The sequence below is a fragment of the Chanodichthys erythropterus genome, chromosome 11 (genome assembly GCF_024489055.1).
Source record: "Chanodichthys erythropterus isolate Z2021 chromosome 11, ASM2448905v1, whole genome shotgun sequence".
NCBI classification, from domain to species: domain Eukaryota; kingdom Metazoa; phylum Chordata; class Actinopteri; order Cypriniformes; family Xenocyprididae; genus Chanodichthys; species Chanodichthys erythropterus.
The window spans coordinates 19,297,530-19,314,532 of NC_090231.1; the positions used below are offsets into that span (position 1 = coordinate 19,297,530).

Genomic DNA, 17,003 nt, shown 5'->3' on the forward strand with positions numbered 1-17,003 from the left:
AAAAAACTAAATGCTGAATTTCTAATGCCACTTTTTAGATAATAACATGACTTAAGAACTGTAATTCAAGGCAATTATGCAAACCTAATTTCTGAATTGAAGTAAATTGATGTTTGTTCAGAACAGTGGCTTCTGTAAGTTCTAGAAATGTTTCCTTTCGCTGCATTTGCAGAATAACCAGGCCCTGATATTGAAAGCTTTCCCTTTTTTTCTTTAATAACAGGATTTTTTTTCATGGGGAAATGTAACCATTTATACACCTCTCTGCATCCATCAGGCCCACCATTCATACCTAAGTGCTCCATGCGATTTAAAGTTTGGTGTTTTCAGTAGTTTTCAGTTTTTTATCTTTGTTTTTCCCGTCTCAAAAAAACGAAAACACACTGGAGCATTGGGATGTAAAATGCCACAAAAAAAAAAACCAAACAAACAAAACAACTGTTGTGTCATTTCTCTCAAAGGTGCTGGAGTTTACCTTAATTCAACCAGCACACGAAAGTAAACCATTCGTTCTCCCAGTTTACAAAATATAGAAATGGAAAAAAATTTTGTCTTATGATTTGTTGATCCAGTCACTTCACATATCTTTAAATAAATAAGATTTGTAAAGACACTTAAAATAATGATACATACACCCTGGCTCTCATTGACATTGCTGAACGTCTAAATGCGCACTGTAATCTTCATGACGACAGCGTGTCCACAACCAAAATTTAAACAGCATTAGTAGAATTCAGTTCCAACATGGTCAAATTTGCGTCTCCTGTACGTTATCCTTCGAGCTGGCTTGGATTAGTAAAGGTTCATGCACTGAACTATGCAGCGAGCTGAGAGCGGACACATGGTTATAAGCAGTTTTGTAGGAGTTATAGTGGTTGTAATGCTCATGCTCCAGGGGCGGAAGAGCCAGGTGACTCTCCATGGCCGGAACCCTCGCCAGCTCCTCGTGGACGTTGATGATCTCAATGGTGCGGCTCGGCCCATCGTGATCCTGCTGGTGGTGCTGTTTGCGCATCTTGTAGAATATTATAAGCATGACGGCCGCCATGAGCGTGATGGCCACAAAACAGCCGATAATAATCTTGGTGGTTTTCATTACCTCCTCCAAACCATTGAGAGAGCCATCAATGTCTATGTCGGTCACAGGAATTGTGTACGCTCTCTCAGTGGCAATGGGTGTTCCCCTTGTGGTCGAGGAGGATGCCCAGCCGAAAGAAGGCTGCACCGGTGTCCTACTTTCCCCATCGATAGGGGTTTCAATTGTTTCTACAGTGACCGTAGTGAAGTAAGTAAAGCCACTGTTGTCAACGGAAGTCACATTGAGGACAGCAGAGGCTGAAATGTTGCCTAGCATGTTGCTTACGATGCAAGTATAGGTTCCTGTGTCCTGGGTGGTGACATTGGTGAAGTTTAGCGTTCCGTCGTTTTGGACGGAAATGCGCATTTTTAGCGCCCCATGTGTTATGATGGAGCCATTTGGTGTTAGCCAGCTGACCGAGGTCACTGAATTTGTCCGACATTTGAGTTCTGCCGCCATTCCTTCAGTCAAATTGAGGTCGACAGGTGGTTCGACGATAACGGGGGCGTAGCACTGAAAGTAGCTCTGGTCCAGCTCACCTATGTAGCGCCCCTTGAGGTTGGGAGGGGAATTACAGCGTGCGCAGCAGCTGGTGTTCGTTGGTACGGTCTCTCTCAGCCACCAGCTCAGCCAAAGAATATCACAATTACAGTTCCAGGGATTGTGATGCAAATGCACTCGCTGCAAGTGGTGCAAAGGCGTGAAGAGATCGTGGGGCAAAAAGGTAAGGTTGTTGTGAGCCAGGTTGAGCTCTCGCAAAGAGTGCAGGTCATCGAAAGAGTTCCGCTCTATGGTTTGGACTTGGGCGTGCATCATCCACAGCTTCTGAAGATGGACAAGACCCTTAAAAGAACTGGGCTGGATGACGGTGAGCTGGTTCCCGGACATCTCTAGCTCATCCAGGCGAATCAAGGGCTGAATGTTGGGGACCTCTTTGAGGTTACACATGCCCAGATTCAAGTAGCGAAGGTTACTCAAGCCCTGAAATGCTCCACTCGAGATGTAGGAGAGACGCTTCAGCTCTCCCAAGTCCAACCGCCGCAGGGAGGGCAAGCGACTGAAGGCATCAGACGGTATGCTCTCAATTGGGTTATTCCTAAGCCACAGCTCTTTCAGTTTTGATAGATACTCAAAGGCGCCATTTGGGATGGTCGTGAGGCGATTGTCAAAAAGCTCTAGAGTGTTAAGGCTGGTTAAGCCATTAAAGGCGCCAATCTCAATGTTGCGGATGTGGTTTCTGCTAAGCTGAAGAATCTCAAGGTGTCTTAGATGCTTGAAACTGTCTACTTTGATGACCTGGATTTGATTGTCCTGAAGGTTTAGATACCGTGTATTAGTGGAGATGCCATCTGGGACATCCTTTAGCCCTCTGCGTGTGCAGATGACCTTACTAAATTGATTACTGCAGGAACATACAGAGGGACAGGTCTGGGCTCGCACCAGTCCGGCAACAACAAGCAACTGCAGGGCTAAAAGCAGGAGAAACAAGGGGTCAAACCAAGCCCCTTTCCATCTAGGACCTCTCAACATCTGGCGCTGATGGTAAGAGGTCATCTTGTTCAACATTCATAATTTAATGCCTGCTGATTTTCTCTCCCCAAACATTTATAGGCAGTCTGAAAAAAAGAAAGAGGAAAATAAATCTGTTAGCAAAATGTGTCATGCTGAAATGTAAGCGAAGCATGATGGCAGTCAAACAGAAAATCAAATTTTGCAATTTTGTCATAACAATAAGAACATTCTTCTGTCAAATGGCGCTGCGTGTACATTTCAGATATTCTGATGATGCTGAACAAAAACAAGTATTGCTGTTCAGGCAATGTACATGCAAAATATGGCTGATAAATTGAGCGTCATTACTGTCACAGTTGTTTAATGAGTCTGCACACACAACGAATTCAAGAATAATTGATGGAAAGATGTCATTGTCATTTTTGCACTGTATCACTGTATCTGTCAAGTATTTCACTTTGACCTAACCTAAGTTTCTTTCCCCACTTTCTTGACCTATATATATACTGTATATATATACTGTATATATATATATATATATATATATATATATATATATATATATATATATATATATATATATATATATATATATATATATATATAACATTGTTTTGTACGTTTTTAAAGCTATTTTAAATATGAGGACTCATGAAATGTCCTCATATTTCATGTTTACGTCTTAATTCCAGTGTAAAACCCATGTCATTATACAAATTTGTGTCCTCATAAATCACAAAAAAAGCAACCACACACACACACACAATTTCACAGTTACTCTCCAAATAAAACAAAAGACAGTATATTTTAAATATTTGTTTAACGGCATCTTTTTATGAAAGAAGGCCAGGATCACTGATACTAATACTGGTACTGATGTCTCTATGAAATAGATTTTTTTAAACATGAATTATAGACATTCAACATTACAGTATAATTAAAAGCTATCAATTTTAACATTTATTAGGTTTAAAAAAAAAAGATTTAAAAGAACAAAACAATCTTCCCATAAACACATTATAATAAATGTCATATTTACCTGTATATGACATTGAACATTCACAGACAGAGTGTTCTCGTTTGTCTTGTGGCGCATGATTAGTTTAAATGCATTTGCATGAATAAGAGCATGATCATATAATGTAATGCTGGACAAATTATGACTGAAAAAATGGATGCTGCATTAATTGCGTTAAAAAAAATCATCTGCGTTAACGCGCTAATTTTGACAGCTCTATATTAGGCATTTGTTTTACTATAATATTACATACCTTGAGTGTAAAAAAAAAAAAAAAAAACTAAACTAAACTCCTGAAACTTTTATGCTATGCCCTAAAATGAGATATATGGAAATCCTGTTACAGAAAACTGTCAGAGGGATGGATTAAGCTGCAGACAGGTCCATCATATCTAGGAGATAAGGATATGTGTTTGGCTTGTATATTCAGCACTATATGCTTTCACATACTATGAAGATACATAGAAACCGAATTGTCAAAACCCACAAGAAATGTGCCACTGCTACAGCACAACCTAAATTTAAAATTCCTTAACCCCACAAGTCTCTGCTCTCACTATCTGCTCAAGTGTTTTAATGAAAAATAAGATGTCTTATTACCTATGCTGTTTGCAAATAGCTTACTATAATAATCAATAATGGATTTCAGTGTATTGTGAAACTGAAAGTAAGGCAATCAAGTATCTTGACATACAAAGAAATGCTTTCATTTACAAGATCAAGCAAATTCTGTCATAATTATATAATGTTACTCTTAGAATCTCCCACCACAGTAGGAAAGTAAATAAAGTATGAGACAAAGAGCTTTCCGATCAAAATGGAAACAGGTGCAGAATTCGCATGACACCAATAACACCTCCTCAACAACCTCAATGAATGAGTGGGCTGCATGTTGGTTCATAAATGGTATTATACAGTAAATAGATGTTTTGTCATGAGTATTATATTACAGTCTGAAACCAGACTGGAAATATCACATGCTTTGTCAGTGATGATTAAGTCTAAATAGTATGTGTCTTTCACATATCTCAGTCTTCTTAGAATAAAATAAATAATTCATTTTGAATTAACCGTCTTTCTTGTCTTTGACATCCCATTATACGATGTATATAATGTCTCAGATGGTCTCACTGTTCATCTGTGCTGCAGATCATCTTGTAAAATTGTTAAAACTGAGGACTGTGATTGATTTAGTCACAGTGAGATGTTAATCTCATTGGTAGGCGATGAATGTTAGTTAGCAGCAGCGTAATTGACACCTTACTGTGAGAAGCTGAGAGAACTTTCAATGGATGCACATTTAATGGGATGCATAAGATAATCAGGGCATGTCCTGGAAGAAGTCTCTTTTTCATTACCAAAAATAACCAAGGAATTTACAGAGAAAGCACACTAATCTCTCAGGTATTGATTGAACGATTAGCTTGAGGCCTTTATCAAAAATGGGAAACACGAGAATTACATTAAAACCCATTTTTATCTCATTTATTACATAATAGCAATCCACACATCCTTCCTACATCTGAAACTGACAGTAAGTCCTAGACAGTAACTAAGTTTTCTGACACACACTTAAAGATGACATTTTTACAAATGTCACATTCAAACTCATGTATTTGACATACCGTATCTCAAACCAGAATGGGCAAAGGCCTCATTATATGCTGTTATTTCCTGAGGATTTTTTAGAAGCAATTCTATCATCAAGAGTCAAGACAAAATGTTAAAAATGTTATGATATACAAACACTTTTTGAGTCACATAAGAAATAACAGTTTAATAATCATTCAAATGCATATACAAGGCTTGTCCTTGCTCGTTGTTGATGATGATGAATCTTGAGAGTTTGACTGAATTTTTTTCCTGCAGTGCTCTTTCTAAAGCTTGCATATTCATTGAGGTCTCTTATGCCAATCAAATTAATGACCTGTGTTTCACAGGGAAAGCTTTAACACATGTGTAACACACAAACAAAAATAAAGATAGATGAGGTTTGATGAAACCGTTCTTTGAGTAAACAAATTAAAATAAGCTTCTTTGTAAAGTTCAAGATGAACATAATCAATGTGAAAATCTAGTAAACATTAACCTCCTTCAGAGAGCTGTTGTTTTCCCCCCAGCTTTTAGACCAATTCATTTTAATCTTGTCTCAAACAGACACCCTACCCTTGCTCAAATATTATATTTGCATGAGTGTTACAGTCTAGGCTCATTCGCTATCTCAATAACTTGTCCTGTAGGTTCACTGGTGGCTATAACATGCTCTCTGTCATCCTCTGTATTTTACTTCACAACCAATATCTGATAACTCTTTCAAAAGCTCTCTAAGACATCAGAGAGAAGGCGTATGATGAAGGTCTCTTTTATAAGACACTGATTTAAAGTCATTAAACCAAATGCACTCTCTTCGTCCACTATTCATCATTTCATTTTATGTTATTTTCAGTTAAAAAAATATGTAAATATAATTTAATAATTATAAAACATAGTTCAAAATTATCTGAATGATTGATCTTTTTTTTTTTTTTTTATAGCAGGGCTATCTATTTGGTGGTAAATCAGCCAATTAATATTCACAGAATCTTACAGCTTATTCTTGGGAAGCGATCCTTCGTTATACTCTGTGCTCCTCTCTTTGTTATTCCAGTAAATCTGTTTCCTACATTTAGGACACCAAGGGTCTCCACAAGGACAGCAATCAATTCAGTGTTATGGAAGAATGCACATTGAAATGCTGTCATGGTTGTGTTGTGGGTACAAGCAGTGAACATCTCGCACTGTAAACAAACATGCATCTAATAAAATGTATACTGAATGTCATTAAAAAGGTAAATAGTATATGCATCATTTCTTTTTCACATTTACATTGTTAGGTTAGTGGCAACATAAAATTGCATAATCAGTTATTAACTAAATCTAAATTTTATGTAAAATCTATTACATACACAGTACAATGCTCTGCAATGTGCTCTGCTTATTTGCCCTAGAAGTATAAAAGGACAAACCAAAACAACACACTCAACTGAGTTCTCTAGAGACATTGGGTTGACTCCTTGGGACCTAACAATGGCTTACAGAAAGGATTTTGCTTATGGGATGCCTGCCAAAGCCTTTACTTAAATGGGGAGACTGTGTTGAAGCCAAAGAAGAGGCTTTACAAATGGATGCCCTCCATTTAAATTTACAAAGACTGAAGTGCACTATAAGTACATGTCATGTTCACCTTGAGTAGACAATAACATTAAACAATGGGATAAAACTGACGTTTTATTCTGAAAAAGTGTGATTTCAAAGTCATTTAGAAAAGTATGATCCTTCTGCGATTTATTTCACACACACTAAATTCTTGCAATGTTCCAGCTCAACAAAATACAACCAAAATGCACTGTATTAAACAGTGAGGTGTATAATACCATTTAATTCAGCATCTAAGTATATTCTAAAGAGAGTGATGCACATGTTTCAAATGATCGAAGCCCCATCCTACCGGTGCATTTAAACAAGTAAAAAAATCAATACCTTACTTGCCTCTTAGAAGGACTTTTCAAGCAGTTTAGCCAGAGAAAATAGATACAAAACGAGGGAGTAATGCAAATGACTCCCACACAGATCTTCCTCAGCTCCTCTACTTCCCTTGCACATCCAGTAGGAGTCTTAGTCTGTGAAGTAATTTAGATTGAAGCGTCTGTGGCCAGGCATAATCGCCACAATCATTGGATTGGGCCAAAATAACTTATGCTGCCTCCATTATCATAATGACACTGATGAATAATCAGATGAAATGGCCGTAATCACTTTTTTCCCCCCTCTCGCTCTTCTCTTGCTGTGTGGGTGGATCAGACTGCAGGGAGATCTTGTCCATGGATCTAATGTTCCCACCAAATATGTCTAAAGCCGAAACTTCATAATGTTAGTATTAGGATCTCCTTAAGCTATCTTGCTTATATTTATCTACAATTATCTATTACATTCATATAATTACTATTGATATTTGATCATTCCATTAGTCTTGCAGCTTTTAATATCACTAGTGATAGCATTAGTCTGATGAACTTGTTAAAGAAAAAAACATCATTAGCTCAGCCCAGTTTCCCTTGGGCTTTCAGCTGAGAGCAACTTTCAAGAGTTTGAATTTACGGAGATAAACACAGGCCCAAGCACAGAGAGAATCACTTGCAATTTATTTGTTTTCCTTTGGCCTATTAAATCAAGAAAATGAAATTGCAATCATTACTTGCAAGCATGTTAGCAACCCCCGCTTGGGAAATCATGACCTTACGCAGTTAATTTAGTCACCTATTCATATTCACAGCAAAAAGAGAACTTGCATTCTCTAATGAACAACACTCAGCTGTACAATCCTACAGGGAAACCCAAGAGTTATAGATGAGTTACAGATATTGACTTAAATCAAATCCACTGTCTATATTTATGGCCATTTGCTAAATCGTTAGAGGACCTCATGCCGATAGTCAGTTTTATGGTCTTGCGATGGCCTTAAATATTGACTGGAATCATTTTTACCATGAGATATGGCATGTAAGCATGTGACTGCAAAATTTCCGGCAGAGGCAGGAGCCGTGGGGGGTAATTCATTGGCTGTGGGATGGTGCACCCCCATGTTTCCTGATGTCGTGAGGGCCTTGTTAGCAAAAATATTGGTGCACTTTTAAAAATGTCAGGACTTCTGCCAAAAGCACATCCTACAGCACTGCAGCAGGTTAGTGGGGAAAAAAGGGAAGGGAAGATTTAATCTCCATCTTTATCACATTTCTTGTGCTGAAACCGTAATGGCATAGGAAATGAAGCTAAAGCATGTATAGCACTGTTGTACCGGCTAAAGTGGTTACTGAAAGCAGCTCTCGACAAATTGATGTCACTGCTGCATATAGCTGCATCCAAACATTTCTGTGTAGCTATTCTGAGCATACTACTTCAGAAACATCAGGACTTTATCAGCTTTATTTTGCCCATTTAATTACACTAGTCATCTTCAACACAATAGACCCTAGCAGATAATCTTTTAGAGTGGAAATGTTCGAACGACTCTCAAAGTGTGGCTCTCCAACCACATCCCTGGGAGAAAATCCATATTGTAATGGGCTAAGTTGTTGAGTAAGAATACAATATCAAGACAAAGAGAGTCTTGGCAGGAGATGGCCTTGCTGAAAACACACAGCTGGAGGGATCTTGCATATTCTCATTGTGTTCTGGAAATTTTTAGTGAGCCATTCACAACTCAACTGTCTGTGTGTGCAATAAAAAAGTGAATACATTTTAAAAATAAAAGTACAGAGAACGGTTGAGGACGAATTAGGAAACTTAAATGACTAATTGTGCCTGCTGTTTCTTCCTGCTGTATTTGTAATATCTGTAGTGACACAGCACAGGATGCTTTTCTTCCAGACTATGCGAGTAGAGCGATCACTCCTGGGCCTGGCCCCTTCAGTTTACTTCAGTGTTCAAATTGAAAATCAGGGTGGCAGAGTGCTGACCATGCAAAAACACAGCAGACAGCAATCTTTAAAAGCGCACCGCTCTGACCCCTGAATGCAATATAAACGAATCCAGAATCACAGGGACAGTACCTCATGAAATATGAAATGCAAAATCAAGAGTCACCTTTCAGCATGTACCTACAGTATTCTAAACCTCACACTGTGCCCATGTACACAAAATATGCTGTGCAATGATAATCGTATTTACTGTATCTGAAAGTTTTTATTTAAACCTGGAAAGTTTTTTGCACTGAAAAGTCTCATACCAAAATAACTTTTTATAAAATGTATTGCTCACCCTCATGTCATTCCACACCCGTAAGACCTTCGTTCATCTTCAGAACACAAATTAAGATATTTTTGATAAAATCCGTTGGCTCAGTGAGGCCTGCATTGACAGCAAGATAGTTTACACTTTCAAACGCCCAGAAAGCTACTAAAGACATATACAACTGTTCATGTGACTACAGTGATTCAACCTTAATGTTATGAAGCGACGAGAATTTTTGTGTGCCAAAAACAAAATAACAACTTTTTTCAACAATATCTAGTGATGGGCGATTTCAAAACACTGCTTCATGAAGCTTAACGAATCTTTTGTTTCGAATCTGTGGTTCGGAGCATGAAAATCACGTGATTTTAGTAAACGAGGTTTCGTTGCATCATTATTGTTTCGAAATTTCAATGGTTCACGTGACTTTGGCAGTTTGATACACGCTTCGAACCACTGATTAGAAAAAAAAAGATTTGAAAAGCTTTGAAGCTTCATGAATCAGTCAAACCGGTCATCACTAGATATTGTTGAATAAAGTCGTTTTTTTTTTTTTTTTGTTGGCACACAAAATGTATTCTCGTCACTACATAACATTAAGGTTGAACCACTGTAGCTTTCTGGGCGTTTGAAAGTGTAGATTAACTTGCTGTCAATGCAGGCCTCACTGAACAATCGGATTTTATCAAAAATATCTTAATTTGTGTTCTGAAGATGAACGAAGGTCGACATGAGGGTGAGTAATTAATGACAGAATTTTAATTTTTGGGTGGAATAACCCTTTAAAGCTTGGTAGGCCACTAAATAAGTAATGACCATTGTTAGCTAAATGTGTTATTTGTATATGTACATTTTTTTGAAATAACCTAATTTGGACATAGTCACCTATGATAACAGATTACTCTAAATTGTAATGTTGACATGCATTTTCTGTAAAGGAGCTCTGAAAATATATGTATTGTGAAAAGCGCTATACAAATACATTTTGAATTTAATTGAAGTAAATTAAAGCTTAAGATGGTCTTTGGATAATCTCAAATCATGATGGAGAACATGATTATCAGATTTTACACAAAATGTTTCATGCAGCTTGAGTGATGCTGTCAAAAAACTATTTTCTAACTATTTCTTAAACTAAATAAGACATTAGGAAATTCATGTTTAATTTAAATTTTAATTCTGAATGTTACAGTTATTTTTTTTTAATAATAAAAAAGGATTACGTTAGAAAAATGCAAAACGTTTATTTTCAGTATCTGCCACAGTATACCTGTCTTACTTTGTATAAGGGATGATACTGGTATGAGATTTTATACCAGTTTAAAGGGGGAAAAATGATGAATGAAACTTACTTGACAACCTCAAGTCTCAAACACTTCGAAAACTTCAATTTCTAAAAACTTCCAACACAATCTGACAATTCAAAACTATGTTTTGGCAAAAGTGTGTGAATTCATCTCAGGGGTGGACCTTCATTTTTACTTTCTTCTAAAAATTGTACATTGGTGACAGAGTGTTACATGTACACTCTGTTTTGGACTCATTTTGGACTTGTTGTTGTTCTATTTCCCGCCACTAGTCATTCACCATGGTAACTGATCACCTCATCATCACATCCAGCTGTGTCTAATCACCCACCTTGTTGTATATAAGCCCTGTGTTTCCAGTCATGTGTTGTCCGGTATCGTTCATGTATACTTTGGTGTGTGTTCCTGATCGCTCCATTTGGATTTCCTAGTAAAAGACTTGTTTTGATTGTATCTCCTCATCGTGTGCTTTATACACCAGGGTATTGTAACACAGAGGTGGCAAGCAAACAAAATGCTGAGTTTTGCCGTTCCTTTAATTCTACCCCACCTTAAAATAACATTAAAATCATGTATTTCTAAAAGGCAAAATTTCAGATAAGGCCAAATACATGGCATCCAATCAAATGACCTCATCTTTTATGGTCAAAACTGACTGCATCCACACAAGCAGCATGTATATGATAGGTTGCTTGCAGAGTATGCTGCCTTAGCAAATTGCTACCTTAATCAAATTATTGCCGTGCTTGACAATGTACCTTTGTAAAAGTGGGGTTTTAGCACTTAGTAGCACGAAGAACAAATATAGACCGACTGTGCATAGACACCAATTTAAGACTCAAACTCTCTTTGATACAAAAACAACATACCCTGTGTGAGTTGTTTTTAATGTTGATAATATTATGATATGAGCATAATTTTTCCCAAATATCCACACGACTGCAAATGTGACACTGATTTTATACAACAGTTCAACAAACAAAAGGTTAATATTAAGTGATGCACATGTTAAACACAGTGCTGTCAGTTTGCTCTCTTTGCACCAAAATAATATTTCCAATTAAAGCAACAGCAGTTTTCAACAAACAGCAGTTTCATGAACAAAAGCATTTATTCAGCGAAGTGAAGCCTCTCCTCCATTGACATTCATTTCCCCTGTGTGCCATAGGGTTACTTTTTTTTTTTTTGGCTAACTTTGCAAGCTAGCCTTCAAGCAGCTTTGTTTCTAATTATCCTAAAGACCTTAATTAGCTTTTTCAGGTGTTTGATTAGGGTTGAAACTAAACTGCAGGACAGTGGATCTCAAGGGCCAGAGTTGCCCAGCCCCGATTTAGAGATTTAACTAAGTATGTTGAAAAGGGTTAGGCAATTTGTTTTATAAATGCTCTTTGTTATACTGGTTGAAACTCTCTTCACATCCTGATAGCAATCAATAATAGACGTGGTGACAATATTTAAACGTACATTTATCTTCTGTGGAAGTCCCAAGACCAAAAAAAAAAAAAAAAAAATGTTCGTCCAATCATTGCATTGGGTGTCCTACCTGCCTGCCTGTATTTCCATACCATAGCACACCCTGCTCACGCAGACATCGCACGTCATCAGTGTGTTCCATAAGGCTATGAATAGTTGTAGACAGTCACTGAGCACCACAAACAAACAGTAGCCGCCTTTACAGTTCCTCCTAAACCAAAACAACGAGCTTATGCTGCGTTCACGCCATATCATAACCATAGTGAAGAGATGGCAAACTGTGACATTCAACCCGGAAATGTTCATATCTTCACTCAGATTTACGTGTTTCAATGCCAAAATGCATCTGCAGCAGTCAGGTGGTAAGTAAAAGCTCTGTAAGTTGTTTACATTAATTTAACACCGTCTCTCATCTCGTGATACTTTGTGGAATCTGCTGAGTGCGTTCATTTGTTTTGAAGGAGGCGTGGCTTTGGAGAGCAATCTGAAGGGAGGGTGGGATCTCATGCTTTCAAAGCTCACTTGCTATTGCTAGCTACTCCGAAACTGCTTGACTAACTTTTAACAGCATCTTGATTCCTGACGAGAAATTAGAAAAGTGTCATTCTGAGCAGCCTGCACTAAAATCATTTGCAACTGTAAATGTCATTCTGAACTCTGAGACAAAAATGTTGTATTCGTAGTTAGCCAACATATGTAGTATTTAGTATCTCACTATTAAAATATGCTAAAATATGAAAAATGGGGGCCCACTTTATATAAGTTGGTCTTAACTACTATGTACTTACTTATAAATTAATCATTTGATACAATGCACTTATTGTGTACATACATGTTTTTACATTGTACTTACATTTAAAAAAAATAGCTGCATGTAAATACATCTGTATTTAATTTTTGTAATTACATTTATAATTACACTGTTACGACCCATCCCTTACACCTTAACCCACCCTTAAACCTACCCATACCACCAAACCTGTCCCTAACTAGGGGTGTAAATTGGAAAGTTCATCACGATTCGATACAATATCGATTCTCATAGCAAGCGATTCAATATTTTGCGATACCTCAAAAAGTTCTGTGATACGATTATGATACGATTCGATTCGATCAATATTTCGATATTTTGAGCCTATTTTACACAACCAGTTACATTTTTATTAACTCACAACTGCAACCAAAATATATAACAAACATTTATTTCAAAATTTCACATCCTGAACCCTGATTGGGACATCCACAAATAAAAAATTCACATAGTAATATAATGACAGCTTATGGCATGACAACAGTCAAGTATTTTAGTTCTGTGCTAAAATGTGCAGAATGATGCGCTTGAAGCAATACAGAGTCACAGTGCGCGGCGCTCCTATGCGGCAGTTTCTTGACCATATTCTTTCAGTGACAGTTCAATCAACTGTCCCGAGTGTTTTTCACAAGTTCTGAAAGGTAGTTTAAATGAGAATGCACGCGTTGGCAATAATGCATAGACTGATATTGTGTGAAAATGTGGAGAGTGTTAAAACAAAGGTGCCTCTATAATTAGCCCACAGGTTTTTACGCATTGCATCGATGCATCAGATCGTTAGACATTAGATCGATGTATCGATCTTTATTGATGTATTGTTACACCCCTATCCCTAACCTTAACCGTATCTCACCTCAATAGCAACAAAAGTGTTTTGCAATACAATATGAGCATAAAAAGTACATTGTACTTATTTTCTGATGTAAGTACATAGTAGTTAAGTAGTTAATGGCTGGCTTTTTTTATAGCTGCCCTTTTAATACAATTCTTTTTTTTGACAGGAACTTTCATTAATAAGCCTTTATCTGACCGAGTTCTGCTGTGCTCTAAATCACACACAAATCTTATGATAATTCGATAATCTCCATTCAGTTTCACACAATATTAGTTGTTTTCATTCCTTTTGCACAACATTGTACCATTTCAAGCGTTTCATCTTCAGAAAGATCTTTCTTCCTCCCCATATTGCATGAGAACTGTGACTTGCTTAATAATGTGGAACAACCTCAAAGTAGGGTTTTCATAGATCTGGCAAATTATTTTGTCTGAGATTGATACCAGTTATCTAAAAAGACATGGATAAATAAACGAACAAACATTTTCTTTGAAAAACTGAAATCTGAATGTTTATTGTACAGAAATATTGCTAATTTGTCTCTTGCATAATAATTTGGAACGCAGTGTAAAATAAAGTCTGTTTGCACTATGAGACTGGTTGAGGAGAGTAATTGTAAAGTCATGCACAAAAAAAGATCTAAAACCAGGGCTAAATGCATGACCAGCTCTGCTCTGCGGTGGCCTCTGTTTGATGCTAGTATGATTTAAGAAAAAGGAGGCAGGTAGAGTGAAACACTGTATCTATTATTGTTTTTCAGATAACCGTTCCATGTTTTGCAGTGAACGCAGGCTTTCCTCTTTCAAGTTGCTGTGATTTTAATTCAACGACTGGACCCCACATTGTGTCCAGGCTGTTGCACAGCAGTTGTGAGTCAGAGTGTACACTGTCTACTTCTTTCCATGTCCCTTTCTCTCACACAGACAGCTTGCTTAGGAATAATTCATAGCTTTGCATTAGAGCCTCTACAGTCTCTACTAAACAATTGCAAAAGCAAAATGATACAGTTGTTTACAGTTTTTATGGTCTGTATCTTCGAAATGGGTATTTTAATAATGGCTGAGATCAACCAAGTTCAATTCCACTTTGAAGTGCTTGTCATTGTTTCCTGTTAAATCTTTTGCACAGCCAGTCCATAAAGCATTGCGCTGGCAAGGAGAGACACCGTCAAGAGTATACAGCATGACTGTTTTCATCTCACATCAAAAGGAATGGAAATTTACAATGCTGCATGGCACACACTGTTATGTAAACATCTGGGGTTCTTCTTCATTTATGCAAGAAATCTCTCATATATTCAGTGTCCCTTTAAGGCAAGTCACTCTGCGACCATCATGGTGACACCCCTGGGGAGCTATTTTAAATGCGGGTGATTGGCAAACAACTACAGCTTCTATCTACTTGAATGGGGAAAGACTGAAATCTCTAAAAAATACAAACACAATATATTTATTTATATATGTATATAAAGATATTTATCAGGCTAGACCACTGAAAGCTAGAGAGAACAAACTCGGCAGGACTTTCCATCCCTATAGCTGCTATATTTCTATGAATGGTCCATCTCCATCTCCTATACTGTCTCTGTGGACATGTAAACAGGAGGATCTTGAGAGTCACAGAAATTAGCTTTCATTAGGGCTAAACTTCAACATGTTCACTACCTCTGTCTAGGAATAAAGGAAATAATAATAATCATAAAGGAAATGTCACTCTAGTATACAAATGTGTTGTAATTCTTCTAGAAGCAGCTACTTCTTAATGTTTAAATGAGTATGAGATTCGAGTGTTGTGGTGGAGGGAAAGATTTTCATTGAATAACAACTTAAAGGGACAGTTCAATTAAAATGCTCTCATCACTTACTCACCTTCATGTTATTTTAAACCATGACTTAGTTTCTTCTGTGGAACACAAAACAAGCTATTTTTGAAGAATGTCTTTTTCTGCCCAATACTACGGTGACCGGAAGGGGACACGTTCGTTCTCTTAGGTTTTGCCGTGTCCACGACAGTAACCCTTAAATGCATGACTGTTCTTACATATTCGAGTCTTTATCAACCCAAAATCTATATCTAACACGGAAGGATCTCTACCTGTCGTGATAATATAAAACTCTTCTGATAATAGAGTAGCAATTACAGAAGAATAAAATAAAGCATATTTTGTTACCTTTAGGAGCTTGAAAGTGCTCCGTTTGAGCAGATGTTTTATGCCATCATCACTGTCCTTGTCAGAGCTCATTTCCTAGTGAATTTAGCAAATAATGGGTTAGTGTTATGTTTGAGGTCACGGATATGAGCCCATTCGCAATCTCAAACGTATTCTCAAAGCTATATAATTTTCAACATCTTCAAAATCAATATTTCAATCGCTAACAGCTTCACTGGATCCATCCTGTAACAGTTACAGTCATATTTGATTGCGTTCAGTACTTGCTCTGCAGTAAATCGCTGAGCAATTTCATGTTTTTCTTATTATTTCGTTTTCTGTCTGAATGAGTCGTCACTTCAGCATTGTGTATCAGACATTGCCACCTTGTGGAATAAAGGTGAGTTGCACTTATTGCGTCATCTAAGATTCAATTATTGTTGTGCAGAACAAATATACTTACACTCATACACACCTCGGGTCGTTTGCGACCCTATACAATTTTTACAAAAAATGAACACAAAAATAGGCATTCTTTTATAATTTTATGATTTTTTTCTTGTTATATTTTTTATAATGAATTGATTGAGGAATACCAAGAAGGTTGATGTCTAACTTTAAAAAAATGAACGAGGAGGAGGGTAGTGAATGACGTCCTGGGTCACTAAAGACCCGAGGTATGCATTTAAGGGTTAATTTGTGGGAACATCATATTAACTCGTGGGAACGTGATAATAAGTCATGGCCATGAGATCATTTTTTCGAGGTAACGACATCCTTATGTCGTGGCAATTTGATTAAAGTCGTGAACTCAAATCCTATGTTGAGGGAATGACATTTTTCTCGTGGCCATGACTTCTTTGTGTTGAGGGAATGACATCTATTTCTCATGGCCACAAGTTAAATGCATAAACAACCTGTGCTACCATAGCAACCTGGAATTATCAGAAATGCATAGGCCTAATATTTATTTGTAATAAGAAAAAGAGCAGAACTAAGAAATAGTTTATCAAAAAAAGTTAAAAGAATATGCCATGTACATTTCTATTTA

At 37.1% G+C, this 17,003-nt stretch overlaps 1 protein-coding gene across 1 annotated transcript; it reads right to left on the minus strand.

The window, feature by feature from the left end:
- Positions 1-748: 748 nt before the first annotated feature.
- lrrc4cb (leucine rich repeat containing 4C, genome duplicate b) lies at positions 749-2,644 on the minus strand. The gene has a single exon (XM_067400799.1). The coding sequence runs from the start codon at positions 2,642-2,644 to the stop codon at positions 749-751; it is 1,896 nt and encodes a 631-aa protein (XP_067256900.1).
- Between the last annotated feature and the right edge of the window lie 14,359 nt (positions 2,645-17,003).

Coding starts and splice junctions, on each gene's coding strand:
- lrrc4cb (XM_067400799.1), bottom strand. CDS start 2,644: ATGTTGAACAAGATGACCTCTTACCATCAGCGCCAGATGTTGAGAGGT.